This window comes from Hakea prostrata, chromosome 4, assembly GCF_041222555.1.
Source record: "Hakea prostrata isolate BN-2017 chromosome 4, UWA_Hpros_2, whole genome shotgun sequence".
In the NCBI taxonomy this organism is placed as follows: domain Eukaryota; kingdom Viridiplantae; phylum Streptophyta; class Magnoliopsida; order Proteales; family Proteaceae; genus Hakea; species Hakea prostrata.
This window is the reverse complement of record NC_142603.1, coordinates 38,756,015-38,776,679: the sequence shown is the minus strand read 5'-3', so window position 1 is coordinate 38,776,679 and position 20,665 is coordinate 38,756,015. Positions and strand designations below refer to the sequence as shown.

Here is a 20,665-nt window from a genome sequence, read left to right as displayed (position 1 = left end):
CTTAATCTGGATTATAGGTTTTTCACAACATAGGGCCATACCTAGATTTTAGGTTTTTTATTCAATCAAATGACAAATTGGGCATTGCAGCAATATGAATTTATTAAACACACATCAATTTCACTATGTTGGAACAAAGGCCATGAAATTAGGGTAACCCGAGTTCTAATTTGACTTCGAATAGCCTTTAAATAGTAAAATTATTTAATTAACTTCACATAAACTTCATTTCTATCATTGTTGGCTTTAACATGCTTTTCATACCAACTTTGAACCAATTCGAGCATGGGGTCCCCACATACTGCACACATCAAAGTCTCAAGAGAAGAAACTCAAAATTAGGAGATTAGGGGCTTACCTTTAATGGAGAATCAAAGCCCTATGGTTTGAGAATAATTTGAGCCCTAAACCTCTTTACCTTCTTTTATTCTTCCTCCTCTTCTCTAACCCTCGACCTCTCTTTGCATTGTAGGTAAACCTTAAATTCGTGGTCTTTGGGTCCTTAAATCCAACTTAGGTGGGTCCCCTTGCCCATTATACATCTAAAAAGACACTTTTACCCTTTTGCCTATAATCCTTATTTAGGCATCACTTAAGGTTCTCAATTAACACATGAGCATATTTATATGTCTAATTACTATTTTAGGCCTAATTAGTCACATGGGGTATCATTAGGGACTTAGTTAAGCCTAGGCCCACTAAAGGTGTTTCGGTTATTTTGCTTACTAGGGACATTTTAGTCATTTTCACTTTTGTTTTACTTCATTCTTTTATAACATTATTATATTTACTTAGTTAGGCCGCTACCACCTACATGGGCCCACGACCACGCATAAGCACAACCTTAAAAGATGGAAACCCTAGAGCGTGAAGCCTAGTGCTTAAGCGTGAAATCATATGTTTGTGGCTGAAGCTTGTTGTTTCTTCCTGAAGTCTGATGTGTGGGCCATATTGGTGGTCGTGGGCTCGTGTAGGTGGTGCGGCCTAATTAAGTAAATATAAAGATGTTATAAAAGAATAAAGTAAAACAAAATGAAAATGAATACAATGCCCCTAGTAGGTAAAATGATCAAAATTCCCTTTAGTAGTCCCAGGCTTAATTAACGCCCTAATGATACCCCATGTGACTAATTAGACTTAAAACAGTAATTAGGCATATGAATATGCCTTGTGTCAATTACGAACCCTTTAAGTGATGCCTAAATGGGAATTATAGGCATAAGGGTAAAAGTGTCTTTTTAGAAGTATAGTGGCCAAAGGGACCCACCTAAGCAGGATTTAAGGAACCAAAGACCATGAATTTGGGGGTTTGCCTACAATGCAAAGAGAGCTTGAGGGTTAGAGAAGAGGAAGAAGAAGAGAAGAAGGCAAAGAGGTTTAGGGCTCAAATTGACCTCAGACCATAGGGCTTCGATTCTCTATTAAAGGTAAGCCTCTAATCTCCTAATTTTGAGTGTCTTCTCTTCAACCCTTGATGCATGTAGTACGTGGCGAGTCTAGTGACCCTATGCTTGAATTTGGTTCAAAAGTGGTTTGAAAAGCATGTTAAATCCATGATTGAAGGTTAATGGTGATAGAGATGAAGTTAATGATGTAATTTCACTGTTTAAAGGCTATTTGAAGTCGAATCAGAATTAGTGTTACCCTAATTTCATCGCCTCCAGCATAGGGTAATTGATGTATGTTTATTAATTAAGGGCATATTACATATAGACCCCCCGGATTTGCAGTCAATTACATCTACTACCCCTAAAAAGAAATCAATTACAAATACCCCCTTGTTGTTCAATGGTAAAAGTGAATGATGATATTAATAGTAAGGGGGTATTTATAATTGATTTTCTTTTCAGAGATAGTAGACGTAATTGATTGTAGATCCATGGGGTCTATATGTAATTTGCCCTATGATGCTTTAATGCCCAATTTGTCTTTGATTGAATGGAAAACCTAAAATCTAGGTATGACCCTATATTGTGATGCCCTAAATCTCTAGGCTGGATTATAAAACCAATGTTTAGGGCAATAATTGTGTTATTAAATGCCTAATTGAGTAAAACCCTAAGGGTTTGATCCCATTAGGATAGCAGTGGGCTTATTTGTTGGGATTTAGGGCAAAACCCCCAATTCAAGTTATGGGTTGAAACCTTGACTTGTGGAATTGATGTTGTGCCCTCTAAATTATGAATTCCAAAGCTATGTGTATGTAATATGTCATATGTGGTGTATTCCTGATGTGGGAAAGCATACCCAGTGCTGTTAAGGAACAATGGTCTGTATTAGGCCTTGAAATTGGGCCAAATAGGCCTTAGCATATGGTGTTTGTCCAAAACTAGTAAAGGGGTCATATGTGAAGGGCTGGGCAGGTCCATTTTAGTGTTGGAAGCATTCTGGAACCTTAGGATTTATCTAGTGGCCAATGGTTTAGGAAATGGCCCAATGATGGTGCTAAAACCCATGAAATTGGAAGGCCCCTCCATGAGCCTAATAAACACTATTTTGAGACCTTGATTTAAGGCCAATATGAGAACCTAAAATTTGATACAAAGACTTGAGAATGTTGTAAGAAGGTCCAAGAGAGAAGCTTAGCTGAACCAGCCCCAATTGGGTAGCTCCGTTGACATCCAAGGCAACCTAGAGGCCAAGCAGCAGGGGAAGTGTCACGACCCCAGTTTTCATAGGCTTGGTGGGGCCCACATTAATGGACATTCAACTAGGGCACGTGACAGTTCCTCTCTTTTTCAACCTGTTTATAACTACTAAAAACAAAATGTTAAACTAAACATTCTTAAGAACAAAACAAACAAACCTGTTTGACGTTTGACTTATAAACATATGTACACAGTCTAAAGTCTTGTTATGTTTACATTTGACCTTTCAACAGTGTCTAGTTCAATAAATACAATCTCAGAGGAATATATACATCTACAGTCCAGTTAAACAAACATTAGTTGCAAGAAAAAGAAAAAGAGTTTCTATCTTCAACTTTAAAGGTACTGTCAGGTGGTAGCACCCTTGCCCTTATCCTGTGTATGAGGACCTCTCAACATTTACAATAGTGAGCTTTGCGGCCCAGTAAGCAATATAGACAACCATGTAAGTAAGTCAGGCAGTTCATCATGCATCAATTATCACATCGAAGTCATATAACATCATGCATTCCAATTTTCCTTTCATTTTCCTTTTCCTTTTTCATTATTAAACCAGATGTAAGCGCTACTTGTAGAGAGAACACCATCAGTCTAAACCACACAAGTGACATCGGTCTCAATCTCAGTCTTAGAGGTTCTCATCAAGAGATTCTCTTTTCAGTCTTTTGGCACAATGCCAGGTGTTCTCTACGGAAGGCCATCATCAGTCTAGTATATCTTTCCACTTTTTAGTCTTGCTTCATGCCCTCCCATTTGGGTACACTAAGTACTAGGACTTACAGAAGCCGCTTCATGCCCTCCCATTTGGATATGTTAAGTACCAGGACTTACAGAAGCCATTACATTTTATTTCCTTTTCTTTTACTCTTTTTATCTTCAATTCAGTATTGCATCACTGTGCTCTGTCCATTTCAATGTACATTTTTCATTTCAATCATCATTTAGTCTCAGCTGAGTAAAACTAGACACAATTCATACAATTCAATCATTTAAATATGAAAACATGATAATTCTACCTTTAACAAGCTTAATCTCATTCCACATTCATAATTCAACATCTCAAGAATACTATCGACATTTCAACTCAAGCAATTCAATCAAGTCATTAACTATCATCCGATCCCATGCATTTCTATTCCATTCACAAGACAATATATCATGCATTTTCATAAATTGCATAAGTGAGTCAATAAAATCAATTCGATATTAACATGTGAATGCTAGCTGTCTACTAAATTGAATCACCTACTTATGACATATATGAGTTTTCACAAGATAATACATCATGCATTTTCATAAATTGCTTAAGTGAATTAATAAAATCAATTATATATTAACATGTGAATGCTACTTGTCTACTAAATTGAATCACCTACTTATGACATACATGAGTTGGTTGATATCATTTACTTGTTCCCATTCCATGTGTGTGTGTTTTGACCTTGGTTCCGTTAAAAATCCGCTATCCCTCTTGTATCCTGAACAATTAATGGCTATTTCGAATACGCGGGAACCAACGGTGATTTTCCTTTTTTTTTTTATATATTTATTTTCTCTCTCCTCTCTCCTCCCCACGGTCTTCCTAGCTCTCCTCTCTTGTCTTTCTCTTCTCTCTCCACTTCTTCTCCACTCTTCTCTCTCCTCTCCCCTTCTCTCCTCTCCTTCTCTCTCCTTTCTTCTATTCTTCTTCTCTCTCTTCCTTTAATGTTCTGCAAACATAGATATTCTTGTTTCTCTTTCTTTTCTTTTTTTCACTTCTCTCTCCTCAAGGCCTTCAATGGCTGCCCTTTATGCTGCTCTCTCTCCACTCTACTCTTCTCTCTCTCCTACTAGTTTTGCAAATTGGGTATGGCCGTATGGGTACTTCTCTCTCTCTCTGGTTTTTCTCTTTTATTCTTCATTTTGAAATTCTTTCTCTTCTCCTTAACTCCTTTCTCAGCTCCTTCTCTCTCCTCTACACGCATGCCCTCTTTTTTCTCTCTCTCCTTTCATCTCTTTCTCTCCCTTCTCTTATGTCCCACACACAAAGTAATAAGAAAGTTATATTTTTCATCTTAAATCTCACTCTTAACACTTCACATAAAAGATCAACCACTTTTTGCAAAACGTAGCTACGTAGGTGGGAGAGAGAGTGGGAGTTGTTACCTCCTCCCTCTTTCTCTCCTCCACTCACCTCATTTCCCAATTTTTTTAATTTCCTTCTCTCTCCTCTTTACCTTACGTATTATATATATATATATATATATATGGGCTCGTGGGCCCGCTCTATTACTTACGCAGGGCCCACTCAGAGGTGCGAATATTCATACCTCCGGGTTTAGAAATTTATACTGATCATTTCCTCGTTTTCAAATCAGTTTAATTCCACTGTTGTGAGACCCACAAGCGATGTCTGACCTCGACCAAAATATCAATTGGAATCTAATTCCATTTAAGCTATTCTTTAATTGCACTCAGATCATTTGATTAAAACATCATACCAACCATCAAATCCTTTATAATCTTAAAGACTAGTACATTCACACACAATAATAAAAGAATAATAAAAAAAGATGCGGGGCATCACAGGAGCAAACTGTGATTCAGCAGACCAACCACTTCTTGCTGCCTCTTATTGGGTTGGAGTGCTCAGACACGGCCAAATTTGCCCTAGAAGCTCCAATACCTAAATCAACCCTAAGATCACCTTCTAGGCATTATTCCACTCTTGGTTTAGAAGGGTTTGGTCTTGAATAAATTTTCTAAAGATGTTTTGGAACAACGAGTTAATATCACGCTTATAATGTAATGGCCAAGTTTAGAGAGAGGACTTGGAATTCAAGTCCAAGTTTCGAAACAAAATCAGCAAATTAACAGAGGTGAGTGAGATTCTAAGCTCACATGCATCGTGGACTTTGTATACATTCATTGGTCATGCATTCATGTCATATTGTGCACTATAATGATGCTTGCCTATTGACATGTATGGCATGGCATATTATTGATTATGAATGCTTGTATTTATGCATTTACATCTTTTATGGTGCTGGGTAGTTGGGGTGGTGGTATTGGTCAGTATACCACTTGTGTGATATGTGTGTGCAGCCTGTGAATGATATGAAGCCACTATGATATATTTGTGTGAGCCAAACGCACTGTGGCTACATTATTATGTTGTAATTTGTTGTGGGCATTGTGGGTGTATATTGTAATACATGTTTTGTGATGAACCCATTGTCCAGGCGGCTGCCCTATTGTGTTGCATATTATATTGATTCTATCATTCATCTTGTTTGATTATGCTTGCACACATGGCTTCTTGTGTACCTGTGGCTTTGAACACATGATATACTCCAGACTATGCATGTCATCATGGTAGAATGTATGGCTAGGGCATTCCCGATGTCACCCATTGCCAATAGGGGGATAGGTGTTGGCTAACCAATGTGGGCATTGTGATGATGATTATGATATGTTTATATGTGATATGGGATAAATGGTTGACTGGTTGACCCAAGGTATGTGAGTACTCCAGTGAAAAAATGTGAGTTCCACAACGGTGTGGTGGTGTTATTGTGTTTGTATTGGCTGCAATGACACCTTTGATAACAAGGTGGGACGGGTGTGGCTTAACCCTCATGAGACCTAGGCATTCTGTTTGATAGGGCAAATGGATGTTGTATCAGGGCATATTATCGCATTGTGATGTGTTTGTTTATATAGATTTCTCCTCATTGGGCTCAGTTGAGCTCACCACTTGTAATGTTCAGATTCTAAATACTGTCATATCCCATGCCAACCCCCATGAGTCAGTGCCAAACGGATCGACAGTACTTCCATGTTCTAGTGCAAGGCTACCCAGCCATCCTAGTCATCCTTGCCCTGACTGTGACAGTCTCACTTGCTCCTTCAGCTGAGTGGAGTATTGGAGTGAAAAATGAAATTTACATTGATCACAAAAGTCTCAAGTATTTCTTTACTTAGAAGGATTTAAATATGAGGCAAAGAAGGTGGTTGGAGTCAACGATTATGACTGTATTATCCATTATCATCCCAGTAAGGCCAATGTGGTAGCCAAGGCATTGAGTCGGAAACCTTAATCAGTGTCGCTGGGATATTTGACAAGAAATGAAAGATTAGTTGAAGAAGCTAGAAAACTGGGATTGGAACTATTAATTGGAGATATGATAGCGATTGTGGCATCTTTGAAGATCCAATCAGCAATAATGGAGAGGTTTAAGGGAAAGCAAGTTATGGATCCAGAGTTAAACTAGGTAATAGAAAAGATAAGAGATAGCAGTCAAAAGGTGCAAGATATCTCGATAGGCTCAAGCAGCATATTAAGGTTTAGCAATAGACTATGTTCCTGTCTTCTTGATGACAAGAAATTGAGGAAATCGAATTTAGCTGAAGCACATGGTTCCCCTTACTTCGTGCATCCAGGTGGAACCAAAATGTATGGAGATCTGAAGAAGCATTATTGGTTGATAGGATTGAAGAATGATGTAGTGGACTAAGTACCTAGATGCCTGACTGCTTAGCAAGTGAAAGTTGAGAGACAAAGACCTGAAAAATTATTACAGCCTTTACCTGTCCCGGATGGAAGTGGGATAATGAAAATGGATTTCATGTTAGGGTTACCTATACTTCGTGAGGAGTGGATGTCATTTGGTAACTGTGGGCAGATTGACAAAAGCAGCTCATTTTATACCAAGAAAAGTCACATATACTTTTGATAAGTTGGCTAAGTTGTATATGGATAATGTAGTTTGACTGCATGGCATCCCAATCGGCATCTTATTGGGTAGAGATCCTAGATTTACCTTTAAATTCTGGGGAAGTTTCTGAAAGGCAAAGGGATTAAAGCTTAATTTAGTAAAGCTTTTCACCTGTAGACGGATGGACAATCCAAGTGTTAGAAGACATGCTTTGTGTTTGTGTTTGTGTTGGATCTGAAAGGAAGTTGGGATGAGCATTTAGGACTCATCAAATTCACTTATAACAATAGCTGCCAGACTTTGATAGGAATGACCCCTTTTGAAGCTCAGTATGGAAGAAAATGTCGAACTCCTCTGTGTTGGTATGAGGTAGGTGAAAGGAGGATATTAGGACCTGAATTAGTGTAAGAGACATGCAAGAAAGTCTATTTTATTAGGGAAAGGTTGGAAGCGGCTCAATTGAGGCAAAAAAGCTATGTGGATAATAGAAAAAAGGAGGTTGAATTCATGGTTAGAGATGAGGTGTTCCTTCGAATATCTCTAACTAAAGGTGTGATTCAGAAAGCCCTAACCTGTGGTATTCATCCTAATTAGTAAATGGGTCAGATCTAAAGGGTTGGGTAGGTCCAAATTAGTGTTGGAAGATGTTGAAACCCTAGGATTTATACAGTTGGCCAATAGTTTTGGAAATGGCCCAGTGATGGGTGCTAAAACTCAGTGAAATAGGAAGGTAGCTCCATGAGCCTAATAACCCTATTTGGGGCCTTGATTCAAGGCTAATATGAGAACCTAAAATCTGATCTAAGAGAGGAACTTAGCTGAACTACCTGGTCTCCCAAAGGCAAAGCAGGAGGGGAAGCAACTGATTCCGCAGACCAGCCACTTCTTATTGCCACTTGTTGCGTTGGAGTGCCCAGAGCACTCCAGACAAGGCCAAATTTGCCCCAGAAGCTTCCATACCTAAATCAACCCTAGGAGCACCTTCAAGGCCTTCTTCTAGACTTGGTTCACTAGGGTAAGTCTTGAATAAATGGTCTAAAGATGTTTTGGATCAATGAGTTCAGATAATATCATGCTCATCATGTATAGGCCAAGTTTCGAAGAGAGGACCCAGAATTGATGTCCAGGTTTTGAAATGAAAGAAAATTGGAAAATGAGTGAGATTCTAGGCTCACATGCATCATGGACTTTGTAACATTCCTTGGTCATGCATTTATGTCATACATTGTACTAGAATGATTGCTTGCCTAGGACATGCATGGCATGGCATATTAATGATTGTGACTACCTTGCATTTTGCATTTATATCTTTTGTGATGCTGGGTAGTGGGGGTGGTGGTATTAATGTGCGTACCACTTATGTGATTAGTGGATGTGGCTTGTGGATGGGAAACCACTATGTTATATCTGTGAGTGCTGAGGGCACTTTGGCTATATGTTTATGTTGTGACAGTGTCGTTGGAACCTTGATGTTTATGTACTTGAGATGAACCCACTGTCCAGGCGGCCCTGTGATTATATTGCATTTTATACTGAACTTGAGATCCATTTGGCTTGATTATTCTTGCACACATGGTCTCTAGTATGCCTATGGTATGGGACACATGTCAGACTCTAGACCATGCATGTCATCATGGTAGAATGATGGCTAGGGCATTCCTGATGCTGCACCGCTTACCAACTAGGGTATAGGTATTGGCCAACTAGTGTGGGCCCTGTGATGATAATTATTATATGTTTATATGTGATATGTGATGATTGCCCACTTGGTTGCCCAAGGGGAAATGTGAGTACTCCACAGGGGAAATGTGAGCACCCTAGTGGTCTAGTAGTGTCATTGTGTTTGTGTTAGCTGCAACGGCACCTTTGACAACAAGGTAGGACCGGAGCAGCTTAGCCCTCATGAGACCTAGGCATTCTATTTGATAGGGCATATAGATGTTGCTTTATGGCATATTATCGCATTATAATGTGATTGTATGTGTAGTCATCTCCTCATTGGGCTCGGTAGGGCTCACTATTTGTGATGTTCAGATTCCACAGATGTTGTTGTTCCCCATGCTGACCCCTGTGAGTCAATGTTGGACAGGCCGACGATATTTCCATCTTCTGATGCGAGGCTGCCCACCCATCCTGGTCGTCCTGGACTAGACTGTGACTGTATTGCTTGTCCCTTTGGTCGAGTGGGGTAGGCATCCAGGTGAGGCTATGACGTTGACAGTAGATGTGGATTGCTAGATCTAGGCTGTGATCGATGGCCTATAGGTGACAGAACATTGACAGTGCCTTTTGTTCTTTGAGCTCGATTTTTTAGGGGTCTTTGTTCCCCACTTCTGTAGTTTGCTTGTTGAGCTCTAGTTGTGTAGGTGGTACAATTATCTAAGTAATGTAAATATGTATATCTATGTGTTTAGTTAGCTTCCGCAGTCCAGTTTCCTTTTCTTTTTTCCTATGCATTATTATTGCTAATTTTCTAAATCCCTTCCTTTCTTAGTTTGACCAAAACCCAACTTTTTTTTGTTAATCAGACTTCCCCCAAAACCCTAACCTTCTGAAAATCTATTCCATCTTAGTGTTTGTTAAAACCCTAATTTTCCCAATCCAATCCCATTTAATTATAACCCTAACTTTCTCCATTTGGATCCCTCCAAAAATCTATCCCATCTATTGATTGAAAAGGCCCCAGAGGCTAGATTATCAAACCCCATCTCACATAATCTGCAACTAGAATTGTTATTTTCCATATTCGGACCGAGTTTCCCTTTAGGATTAGTTCTTTGATTGTTGGTTCATATGGAGAGGATCCTGAAGTAACCCTGATTTCAGGTAAATTAATCAAGTGCCATAATACTAGAATTTGGGTTACATCAATTTGGTATCAAAGCTTTGGATTAACCAGCAATTGCCAAGCACCTTGCAAACATTTAGCAGACCTAGCATGAGATGTTGGCACAAATGGAGGGACGTGCAACCAAGTACAAGATTTGAACACCAGGGTAACCCATCTAAAGCAAGTAAGAAATGGAGAACCCATTCAGACTCCACCACCACCAAGACTTAACACTCAGATCTATGTCCCCCAACGTGTAGACAACAGTGGAGCCCAGAGTACAGAGAATGAGATGGATGGAGGACCATATAACCCACGGGCAACCAGAGATTATAGGGATAGGAATGACCATGCCAGGGAATCAAGGTGTGACAATCCAATCTATGGGAGGTATGATATCGAGGGGAGCCCACAACATAAAAAAAGTAGAGTCCCAACCACCTTGGAGGAGCACGTTAAGTCCTATTTCACTGGAGGTCACGATCACAGAAGGGGTGTGGACCAGTATAAGGGAAACCTGGAATTAGAGGAATTCAATGGCTCCTTAACACTCTCCTGCCCAGAAAAAAAAAAATAAAAAAATAAAAAAAAAACTGTGACTGGAGAGCTGCCCTAAGTGACTATTTTGATTTGAATTGACCTATCAGAGGATGGGAAGATGTGGCTAGCTAGAACTCAACTTGTAGGTGCTGCCTAGGATTGGTGGAATACCATGGAAAGGGAACTCTGCTGTGTGAGGGTAGAGAGCTTATCATTTGGTACCAAATGAGAAGAGAATTGACTGAGAGTTACCTTCCCAAACACTACAAAACCAGACTCCAGGAACAGTTCCATACACTCAAAATAGGGGACATGTCAGTCGCTGATTAAATACAGCAGTTTGACTCCCTAGCTTCCAGGACAAAAGCACTCGAGAGAGAAAGCTGGAGTCCACGACTTGGTTCAAACTTCATCTGAAACATGATATACAGGTGGCTATCAGGGTTACAGATATTCTAAATCTTTGGGATTTATTTGATAAAGTTCTACATGCAGAGTTTCTCCTTTCCCAAAAGTAGTAGTCCAGTCAAAATTATAGGGACAACCCCATCAGAAAAAAAAGCCTTATGGCCCATTTACTGCAGTCCCTGTTAAGGTGCTGAACCCAGTTAGAACAGAAAACAAAGGCCTAGTCTTTGGCAATAATTTAGGTGAATGTTTCTACTGCCATGAGAGAGGACACTTTGCAAAAGAATGCCCCCAAAGAAGAGGTCTTGCAGTCCTAGATGTAAATTGGTAGGATCCTGATGAAGAAGTGGAGTGCCTGCCACTTGAGCTTAAACTAGAAGAAGAGTACAATGAGAATCGTAATGATCCAGAAGTCCATTTGCATGTAATGTCTAAAATTTTAGTTGCAAATACAGAAAGAAGACTAGAGCAGAAGCAGCATGTTCTACACCATGACTTAAGGGAGGAGGATTGTTGCCAGATCATTGTAGGTAGGGGCAACATTGTCAACATGGTCTCAAAAAGTTTTGTGCAGAGAGCAGGACTCAAGCTAGAGAAGCATCCCCAACCATACAAGGTCTCCCTACTCAACAATGCTAGACTTGATGTCACAATCAGGTGCCTAGTTCCAATTACTCTTCATTCCTACTCAGGTGAAATCTGGTGTGATGTGGTACCTATGAAGTTATCTGATATCATACTTGGGAGGTCCTTGGCTCTTTGATGACAATGTCAATCACTTGTAGGAAGAACAAATGTGTCCTCGGGTATAGAGGCCAAAGGATTGTATTACTACCATTGAACCTACCAGAGGAAGCTAAGAAGAGACAGGCACTAGGAACTGACTAGAAGGACTCGAACCAAGGTAACCCAGTCTTGTTGGCTCAAACCAGTGGGGTTACTAAGAAACCCATCCAGATTACAACAAATCATACCCAAGGGAAGCATGAAGTTAAACAAAAGATTCCCCATTCTTCAGAGATGAATGCTTTCAAGAGGGGGTGAATTGACGTAAGCAGGGCTAACCAACCAACACCCCCCCCAACCAAAAAATAAATAAAAATTGTTGAACTAGAAAATTGGGCCCAAGAACCAAGTCCATTGGCGCACCAAGTGGGCTGGCCGAACCCTCAGGAGGGAGGTCTTCTTTTCCAAAAGAGTCAAGTAATTTTCCTTATATTTTTGTGAGTCCATATTCACTTTATGTTTTGTAATTGATTTAGTGGTTAGAGTCCAGTGGAGTCAATTTAAAGCAAGATTTTTGCAAGTTGTTTTTCTTCCTACTAGAAGAATTTTGTGGCTGTTATTAATTGTTGACTTGTAAAGGGAATCCAAGTACAAAATGGATTCCCTAGTTGAGTCCAAGTCTATTTTTCCTCCCAAGTGTAAGGCTACTTAAACCCCCCCCCCTCCTCCCACCTCTTTGATGGCAGTTGAAGATTAATAAGAATTCAAGACTTGGAGTCCTGGGACGCTAGCCCATGACCTGGGTTGAGGAATTAAGTTATTTTGCAGTTTCAGCATGGGTTTTCATCTTTGCAAGCTTTGTAACAGTCTTCTTAACTCAAATTCAGAAATCAGCCTTCCCCCAACAAGTCCCCTCCCAGCCCCCTCCCAGACCCAAATCCCCTTCCCTACGCATTGCAAGAACCCCCCCCCCCATCCCCTAATCCTTGCGGCAGCAAGCCCCCACTGCTCCCACTTCTCGTATTCCTTGCGCCAATAAAACCCACCCTCCCTCTCCCTTCCTTTCCCTTCTTGGTCTTGCGGCAGAAAAGAAGTTCAGAAAGGAAAGAAAGAAAGAAGAGACGAGAAGAAAGAAAAGAAAAGGAGAAGTATAAGAAAAGAAAGAAAGAATAAAGAAAGGGAAATATTCCAAGATTCTTTCAACAATCCAAGACAGCGTCCACCTTCATTTGTTCATCCGCTACCTTTCCCAAGACCCAACTGCTGGCTTCTTGTTCCCCTTCCATCCTACCTATAATGTCTTTGGATATCCAAAACTGGAGTTCTGTTAAAATCTTAATTTTCCAAATCCCTTCCTTTCTTAATCGAACTTTCCCCAAATCTTTCCTCAAAACACTAACCTTCCCAAAATCTATCTCATCTTAGTGTTTGTTAAAACCCGAATTTTCCCAATCAATCCCATTTGATTACAACCCTAATTTTCCCATTTAATTCAGTCACTCCCAAAAGCTTACCATCTATTGATTGACAAGACCACAGATATCCAACCCCATCCCACATAATCTGCAACTACAATTTATTTACCATATTTGAACCCAGCTTCCCCATATTAGTTCTTTGTTCACAAGGAGAGGGTCCTGGAGTAACCCTAATTTTAGGGTAAATTACTCAAATACCATATCCCTAGAATTTGGGTTACATCACCGGGTCTCGAGGGTTTGATTTTCAGTACTCAGTTTATTCAGTTGTAGACTTGTAGCTTGTAGACTTGTAGCTAAGATATTAATACCTGACACCAAATACACAAATAGTCTCCATTGATTCTGATTGTAATGGTATCTGAAATGGCCTTAAATCAATTGATGTCAGCGGATACCTCTAGAAAATAAAATTGAAAATAATAAAGATTATTAAAGTTCATTGATTTTTTTTTTTTATTGTTTTGGAATTATGGTTTTTCCCCGCTATTTTAGTGACTGAAAAATTGTAAAAACTGAAGACCAAAGAACATTCATGGGCCCATCCAGTGCACAAGGCTCACAGCCACTTTGGAGGTCTGAGGTCATAAATATGCAGACTTAACCATGCTTTCACAGAGAGGCCTTTTGTGAACCCAAATCGTTGACCCCCTTGATCACAATTGAGCATCTTTAATGTTGCACTGTATAAGGGCAGCTTATTCTGATTTAAACTGGCAGTCATGCCGGTTCTATTTTGAATTGGCCGCTTCCAGTATAGCATCAGATATTCTGATTTTTGATGCATGTCGACATTTACTACCATGCATGATGACATATGTTTAATTTTGGTCATCTCCCTTTGAACAATGGCTGGTGTCGCTTTTCATTGAGGGGAGGTTATGGATTTAATCTCTGAATTCTGACATTGTGATGACTGCTATTTTGAACATATACTGTCTAGTGTAAGAACAAAACACTAGTATGGCCACGAATAGAGCTGATTGAAGAGTGAGGATCCATGTAGCTGACTCCATTTAATTGGGTTAGGGCTGAGTCTTCGTATGCAAGTAACTCAGCAGCCGTTACTTGGTCATTTTCTTTTGGCATATATTAGGAGAAGCAACAGGATTTGCAGTATTGGTTCATCAGTAATGTCTATGTAATCTTACCCATTATTAGCAGGATCATACTTCCAATTTTTATACCATTCCATTGTATTCTATATGTCTGCTGATTTTCCTTGAAATTTTCCAGCTGTCACCATTGTGGCATCAGTGAGAAATCTACTCCAATGATGCGCCGTGGACCTAAAGGACCAAGGACTCTCTGCAATGCCTGCGGACTTATGTGGGCAAATAAGGTACCTTGCAAGATTGTTGCTACCCCTTTATGATGTCCTAGCTTTGTTTCTATTAATGTGACGCATTTACAATTCTATCTAGTCACTGCATGACGTGTATTGCCATCTAGAATTTAACTGATGAAATTCATGGGGACAGACCTTGTAGAACAATATGTAGCTTAAATGTTGACATATAATCATCTTTATATCTATAAGGGTCCCGATACTGTCTACTTGATTCTTTTATATTTCTTCTTCTTTCTTTTTTTGACCTGCATTCAAAAGAGCTGGAAAAAGGGGGTTGGGGGGGGGGGTGTGGTTGATTAGAGTTGGACCTTATTATTTCTCTGGTCAACAATGAAATGTGGATAAATAAAGGTCTCCACATTACTAACTTTCGAAGTATTTCATTGGTAAATAATTAAATCAAAGCTGTGTAATGTTTCCAGAAATTATGACGAGGTTCTCAATGCTTGGTCTATAATGTTTTTCATAACCTAAGCATGGATTACATGTTAGATGGTCAAGTGAGGCCCCCTCTCTCTTCGCTCTCACACTTATCTTCCTATTACCCCTTGCTCTGCTCTTCCTCCTTTTGTATTTGCCTCCCTGTTGCTGAGATACTCCCAAATCACACCACCCTCTGTTCCCTGCGTGCACAACATGAACCCTGCAATATCACTCCATCTCTGTCTTTCTCGTCCCCTCCATGCAACTCTCTCGCTTTCATCATCATTCTATTTAACTTTCTGCCCTCCGCTCCTGCAAGGACTTAGGTGATCTCCTAATTAAGGACTTGCTTGGCACCATTCAACTAAGAGTGTTCATGGTACGACCTTGAAGAATATTCCACTAGGATGAAAGATTGTCCAGAGCACATCTCTTGTATTACTAGTATGATTCCCCGGAATTTGGCGGTGAAAACATTCAAACTTGGTTCATCTCTGCAGATGTGCTCAAAAAATATTATTACACCATTTGGCTCTTGACCAAATGTGGTCAGTCATGGCTGACCAAATTGATCGGTCATGAATGACCAAGTTGATGGGTCATGGCTGATCAAATTAATCTTGTGTGGGCGTCCTAGAGTTGTATGGACACAAAAAGCTGGATGACCAACTTATCAAATTCTATTTAGGGATTGGGATCTTCTCCATGCCTTGGCATATCAAGGACTTTAAATAATACCAATTTTATTGGCAAGAAGAAACATGTTAACATGAAATACATTCATTTCACCAAATCTATTGATCCTTCTTGCATGGTGGCTGCCTTCTGAAACATGGACTGAAAAATAGGCCTCCTTGAAGCAGGCAAAAAATGCATTATAATGTTGGGATAGTCTTCAGAGAAAGGGAGAAAGAAACATGATTTCTCCACCATTTGTTGGAGGCCTCTGTTGACTGGACTCGCATGCCAGGCTGATCTGGTTTACTGTAGCCTTCATGGTTGTGATGATCCTTAACTGCTGGGCCTACAACTTGCTGGCGGTGATGGCTGCCTTTTGAAACATGTTCCAAAAGACAGGAAAAAACTTCCTTGAAAGATGAGCCAAGGATGCATTATAATGCTAAGATTGCATTCAAGAACATGTTGGAATTTTTCTTCAACATAAGATACAAAAGATTGTGAGCAATAAAATCTCCTTCATCCAAAGGAATGAGGGATGATGGAATGAAAAAGTAAAAAAAGAGATACGAACTCTTTGTACAATGTCAGTGTGATTTTTGACTTTTTTTTTTTTTCGTTTGTGTGTGTGTCAAAATCTCCATCTTTACCAACCTTTTATAGAGACCATTGGTAGTGGAAATTAGTTTAACATTTGAAATTCAAAAAATTCAAACCTCATCCTCATCTAAACTTCTAATTGCTGCACTTTCGAACTTTTTCCTCCCAGTCGGTGTGTTTGTAAGAGAAAAAGGGGGTGAGGCCCACTGGGTGGGGGAACAAAAGAGCAAAGGGAAGGATTTTATGGAAAGTTGAAGATGTGGGTCCCATGTCAAAATAAAATACCATTTCTTTTTGTTCCCCTCCTTTTTCACAAAGTCCTACAGGAAATGGTGGGACCTTGAAGAAGAGTGGGGTGGGAAGAGTCACTTTGCTACATAAGCCAACATTTCCTCTAAATTATGGAGGGTTGGCACTACATTATCTTGCCCCAGCTAAACAAACCAACCCAGATTCTGGTATTCAGTGGAAAAATTTCCTCTTTTCCATCCCCACTCTATCCCATCAAACAAACTGTCTGCCCTTGAAGAGTCCTTGATATTGAATTTAAATCCTCTTGCCAAAACTTGGTAGTTCAGGTCGTTCTTAGGTAATTGTTAGGTGGTTCTTAGGTAGTTATGAAGCCACCTTGCACTGCTCATCATCTGGTGATGCATTAGCTCAGTGCACTGTATGTTTATTGGTCACTTAAGTGACTGTTTATCGGTCAGTTCACTGACCGTTGGTTGACTGCTTATGAATCGGTCACTTAATAGTTTGTCAACTATTGGCCATTCTTTTAGTCATGCACCATCGGTCAGTTATTATAAGCAAATCTTGTCAAGTTTTTGTCAGAACCAATGGGGCACAACACTAGTGAAAGCAGGCACATGTAGCTACATAAAATAATGGCTTTACATTGGAAATATATAGTTTGCATACCTAGGGTTAAAGTTTGAATTCTGAAATAAAATATGTAATTTAACCACAACTAAGGCTTGATTAAAGTTTTTAAACTTCAGTTAGTATAGTGTGGACCCCCATGCACGGGTGGGATAAGGTAGCAATTATTATTTGTCTTTCTGTCAAGGAGTAAGGTGGAAAACTTATTTGGGCCCCTTAGTTTTTGTTTTTCTGAACATTTTATTTCTCAGGGTACACTCAGGGACCTCTCAAAGGCTGCTCCCATAGTTGTGCAGAATCCTTCATCAAACCAGAACGGGGAGGTAAGGTGTCTATTTGATGCATGATCTCCAACCATTCATTGTTGACTATATTTATTTCTGAAATTTGCTCTAGTTTTGCTTGTTTTCTTTATAACCTCCACTATCCCTACTTGAATTTTATTTCTCAGAATGAAGCAGTCGAGGCTGATCAGATGGTTCTTGCGAATGCTTCAAATGATAATAATCCTCCTCCCGAGTGACGCCCTTCATGCTATCAGGTCGCAGAGAGAATATAATAGATTGAATCATCAGGGGGGGGGGTATCTTGCATGTAATCCTCCTGTAGAAAAGTGTAGGGGTGTTCAGCCATCATATATTATGACTTGACAAATAGAACCAAAAATCATTTTATAGGATTTAGTTTCTTCCTTGCAATGGTCCTGTGCTATAATTTTCTGTTTGAAAGGATTTTCCGGCCAGCGTTTTAGAAATTCATATAATTTTCTTGGTTCACATATAATATATACTCAAACTTGCATCGAATGCCCACGATTTGATGTTGAATCTTACCTTACTTTAGCTAGCTAATATTGAACGATTATCAGCTATGAGCTTCAGTCCACTTGATATTCTTCATAGGGCGTATGATCTTAATGATTTGGCTCTGCAAAAACTTTCTGAAGTATTCTGTTAAACATTTGGGCATATGAGAATACAAATCGACTTTTAAGTGTTAATAATAGAAACACTGTTGATTGGGCATACCCTATCTGCATAGCTTGGTCATTTTCCTAGTTTTTATGCTATCCATAAGTTTTGATACCTTTGCTCTGTTTTGATATACTAATGGGTGCAATAGAGTATCACAATCTTGAAATTACCTACCAGACGACATCTCAAGAGAGCCAGGTTCCTGAAAGTATTTGTTTATTCTCATCACATTGTCAAGTATCAAGGTTGTTACAGGCATTGTGGCCTAAATACAATGCTCAAGGGATTTATTTCATCACCTCCTTTGCATTCTGAAAGTCATCAAATGAGCGTCCCTTTCATTGTAAGCCGCCCAGGATATAAATCATTGTAATCCGAAGTTTGAGGTAGAGACATGGGGCATATGAACTTGAGTGAATACCTTCAGCTCTCATGGAATATTTCGCTTCCACTAGATAGGGTTGGTTCCATTCGCAGGGGCGGATTTTTAGAAATTTTTTCATAATTGCCTGTATTTTCTCATTTTTTATGTTAATTTCCTTTATTTTTCCTGTTTTTTTCTCTTCTTACATATGAAATTTCACTATTTGCCCCCACAATATTGAGAATAAATTTTAAAGATAAAATAATGGGTATAAATGTCATCTCTATCTAAAAACTAATTCCTCAATTCCTATTTATTCTCCTCTCTTATCTCTCTCACATTTTTTCTTCCTATTTATTCTCTCATCTTTCTATAAATGTGGGTTAAAGGAAATTTTTGAAAAAAAACCTTAATAGATATTTAAAATGTCATTTTAAATTAGAAACTCCTCAATCTCTATTTATTCTCTCATATCTCATCTCTCTTCTCTCCTCTCTTTTTTCCTATTTATTATCTTCAGTTTATTTTTGCATATTTATTCTTCTCTTTCTATAAACACGTGTTAAGGAAATTTTGGAAAAAAATCTTCTCCACAATTGGGTACTCTTTCTCTTTTTCAATTTATTTATTATTTATATTTTTCTCATTTTTTAAATATTTTTTTGATTTTATATTCTCTATTTCTTTATTTTTTCTGCAATTTTTTTATTTGATTTTATATTGTGAATAAAATGTCTATAATTAGTAAATTAACTAACAAGCATTAGTTTGCATCTCTTACCTTAAAAAAAAATGGTTTGCATCTGACTTTTTAGGGTTGAAATCATGTGTAATTTTTTGTGTTGTGATGCTTTAATTTACCTATTTTTGTCAAATATGTGTGGGCCCCACAAAATATATGTGGACCTATTCCTTAATATTGTAATATGATTCATAGGTGATACCCCCAATGGGTCTTATAAGGGCCCACGCAACATGTGTGGCGAAAAAACATTGGTGCTTCCCTAATCCGGATTTCTATTCTTGCCCCCCCCCAATATTGAATCCTGGTTCCACTGTCCATTCGTCTATTATTATTCAACTAGAAATTCAGGGCAGGGTTCATTCATCATGATAGAACTGCGAACTAATACAAAATCATGCCTAAAGTGATTACCTCAACGATTCAACACAATTTCTACTCAGTCGATTTGGATTGGCATTTATTTTCTGCTTCCAAATTCTATTTGGAGGGATTGGAGATGGTATTTTTACGAATTCCCGAACGGACTCGGGCAGATTTACATGGTTGTCACCTAATTAAGTTTTCAAGACAGATTCTCTTACATTGGCATGAATATTGTTACTAGTTGAAATTTTTACCTTCCACTGATGAAGTTTAGGGTTGGGAATTCAGCAAATTCCCTTTCTTATTTTGGTTTTCTTCTAACTTATTCATTTTAAATTATTGATTTTGTGATGACTTGTATGATATAAAATAGAAAGAAAAAAATAAAAATTCAGGAACACCTCAAAATATATGGTAAAAATCACACTTCAAAAATACATCACATTGGCAAAAGACATTCCAAATTGTCTCTTAAAATAGCACAATGATACAGTGTTAGTAGATTCTGTGCATGGTTAAATAATTTATAATTTTTAAATCACCATTAATGTCTTGTGATTAAATGTATTATCCTTAATTACTTTTCTCTAATTTTTTTTATAATTTTATAATATTGTCCTTACTGAAATTTTAATCTAATTCAATGCATTTCAATTCATGGCAAAAAAAAAAAAAATAATAATAAAAAATCATCCATCTCCCATTGTTCTGTTTGTGGTTCGGCATTCCGGCGGGATGAAGAGAATGAGGGGTGAGAATTTCACGTGGATTGCATGTAATATTGCATGCGGAGCATTACCGAGATGTGAGAATTTTTGTGGGGGCGGACCCAGGATTGAATATTTGGGGGGGGGGGACGAAGAATGGAAGGCTAGATTGGGGAAGTATAAATGCTTTTTCGCTGTACATATTGTGTGGGCCCTTATAAGACCAATTGGGGGTCCCACCTATGAATTAT

At 38.8% G+C, this 20,665-nt stretch overlaps 1 protein-coding gene across 2 annotated transcripts in view; it reads left to right on the top strand.

The window, feature by feature from the left end:
* Nucleotides 1-18,653, top strand: part of LOC149018828 (GATA transcription factor 28-like) — a 43,884-nt gene extending 25,231 nt beyond the window's left edge. Inside the window, exons 6-8 of one of the 2 annotated variants that reach the window (XM_089152960.1) lie at nucleotides 14,564-14,669; nucleotides 17,513-17,584; nucleotides 17,713-18,653. In XM_089152960.1, coding sequence (XP_089009086.1) covers nucleotides 14,564-14,669; nucleotides 17,513-17,584; nucleotides 17,713-17,784 — 250 coding nt within the window. In that variant the 3' untranslated portion in view covers nucleotides 17,785-18,653. The remainder of the gene's footprint in view (nucleotides 1-14,563; nucleotides 14,670-17,512; nucleotides 17,585-17,712) is intronic. The other variant, XM_089152959.1, reaches the window with a different exon arrangement.
* Nucleotides 18,654-20,665: the final 2,012 nt, after the last annotated feature.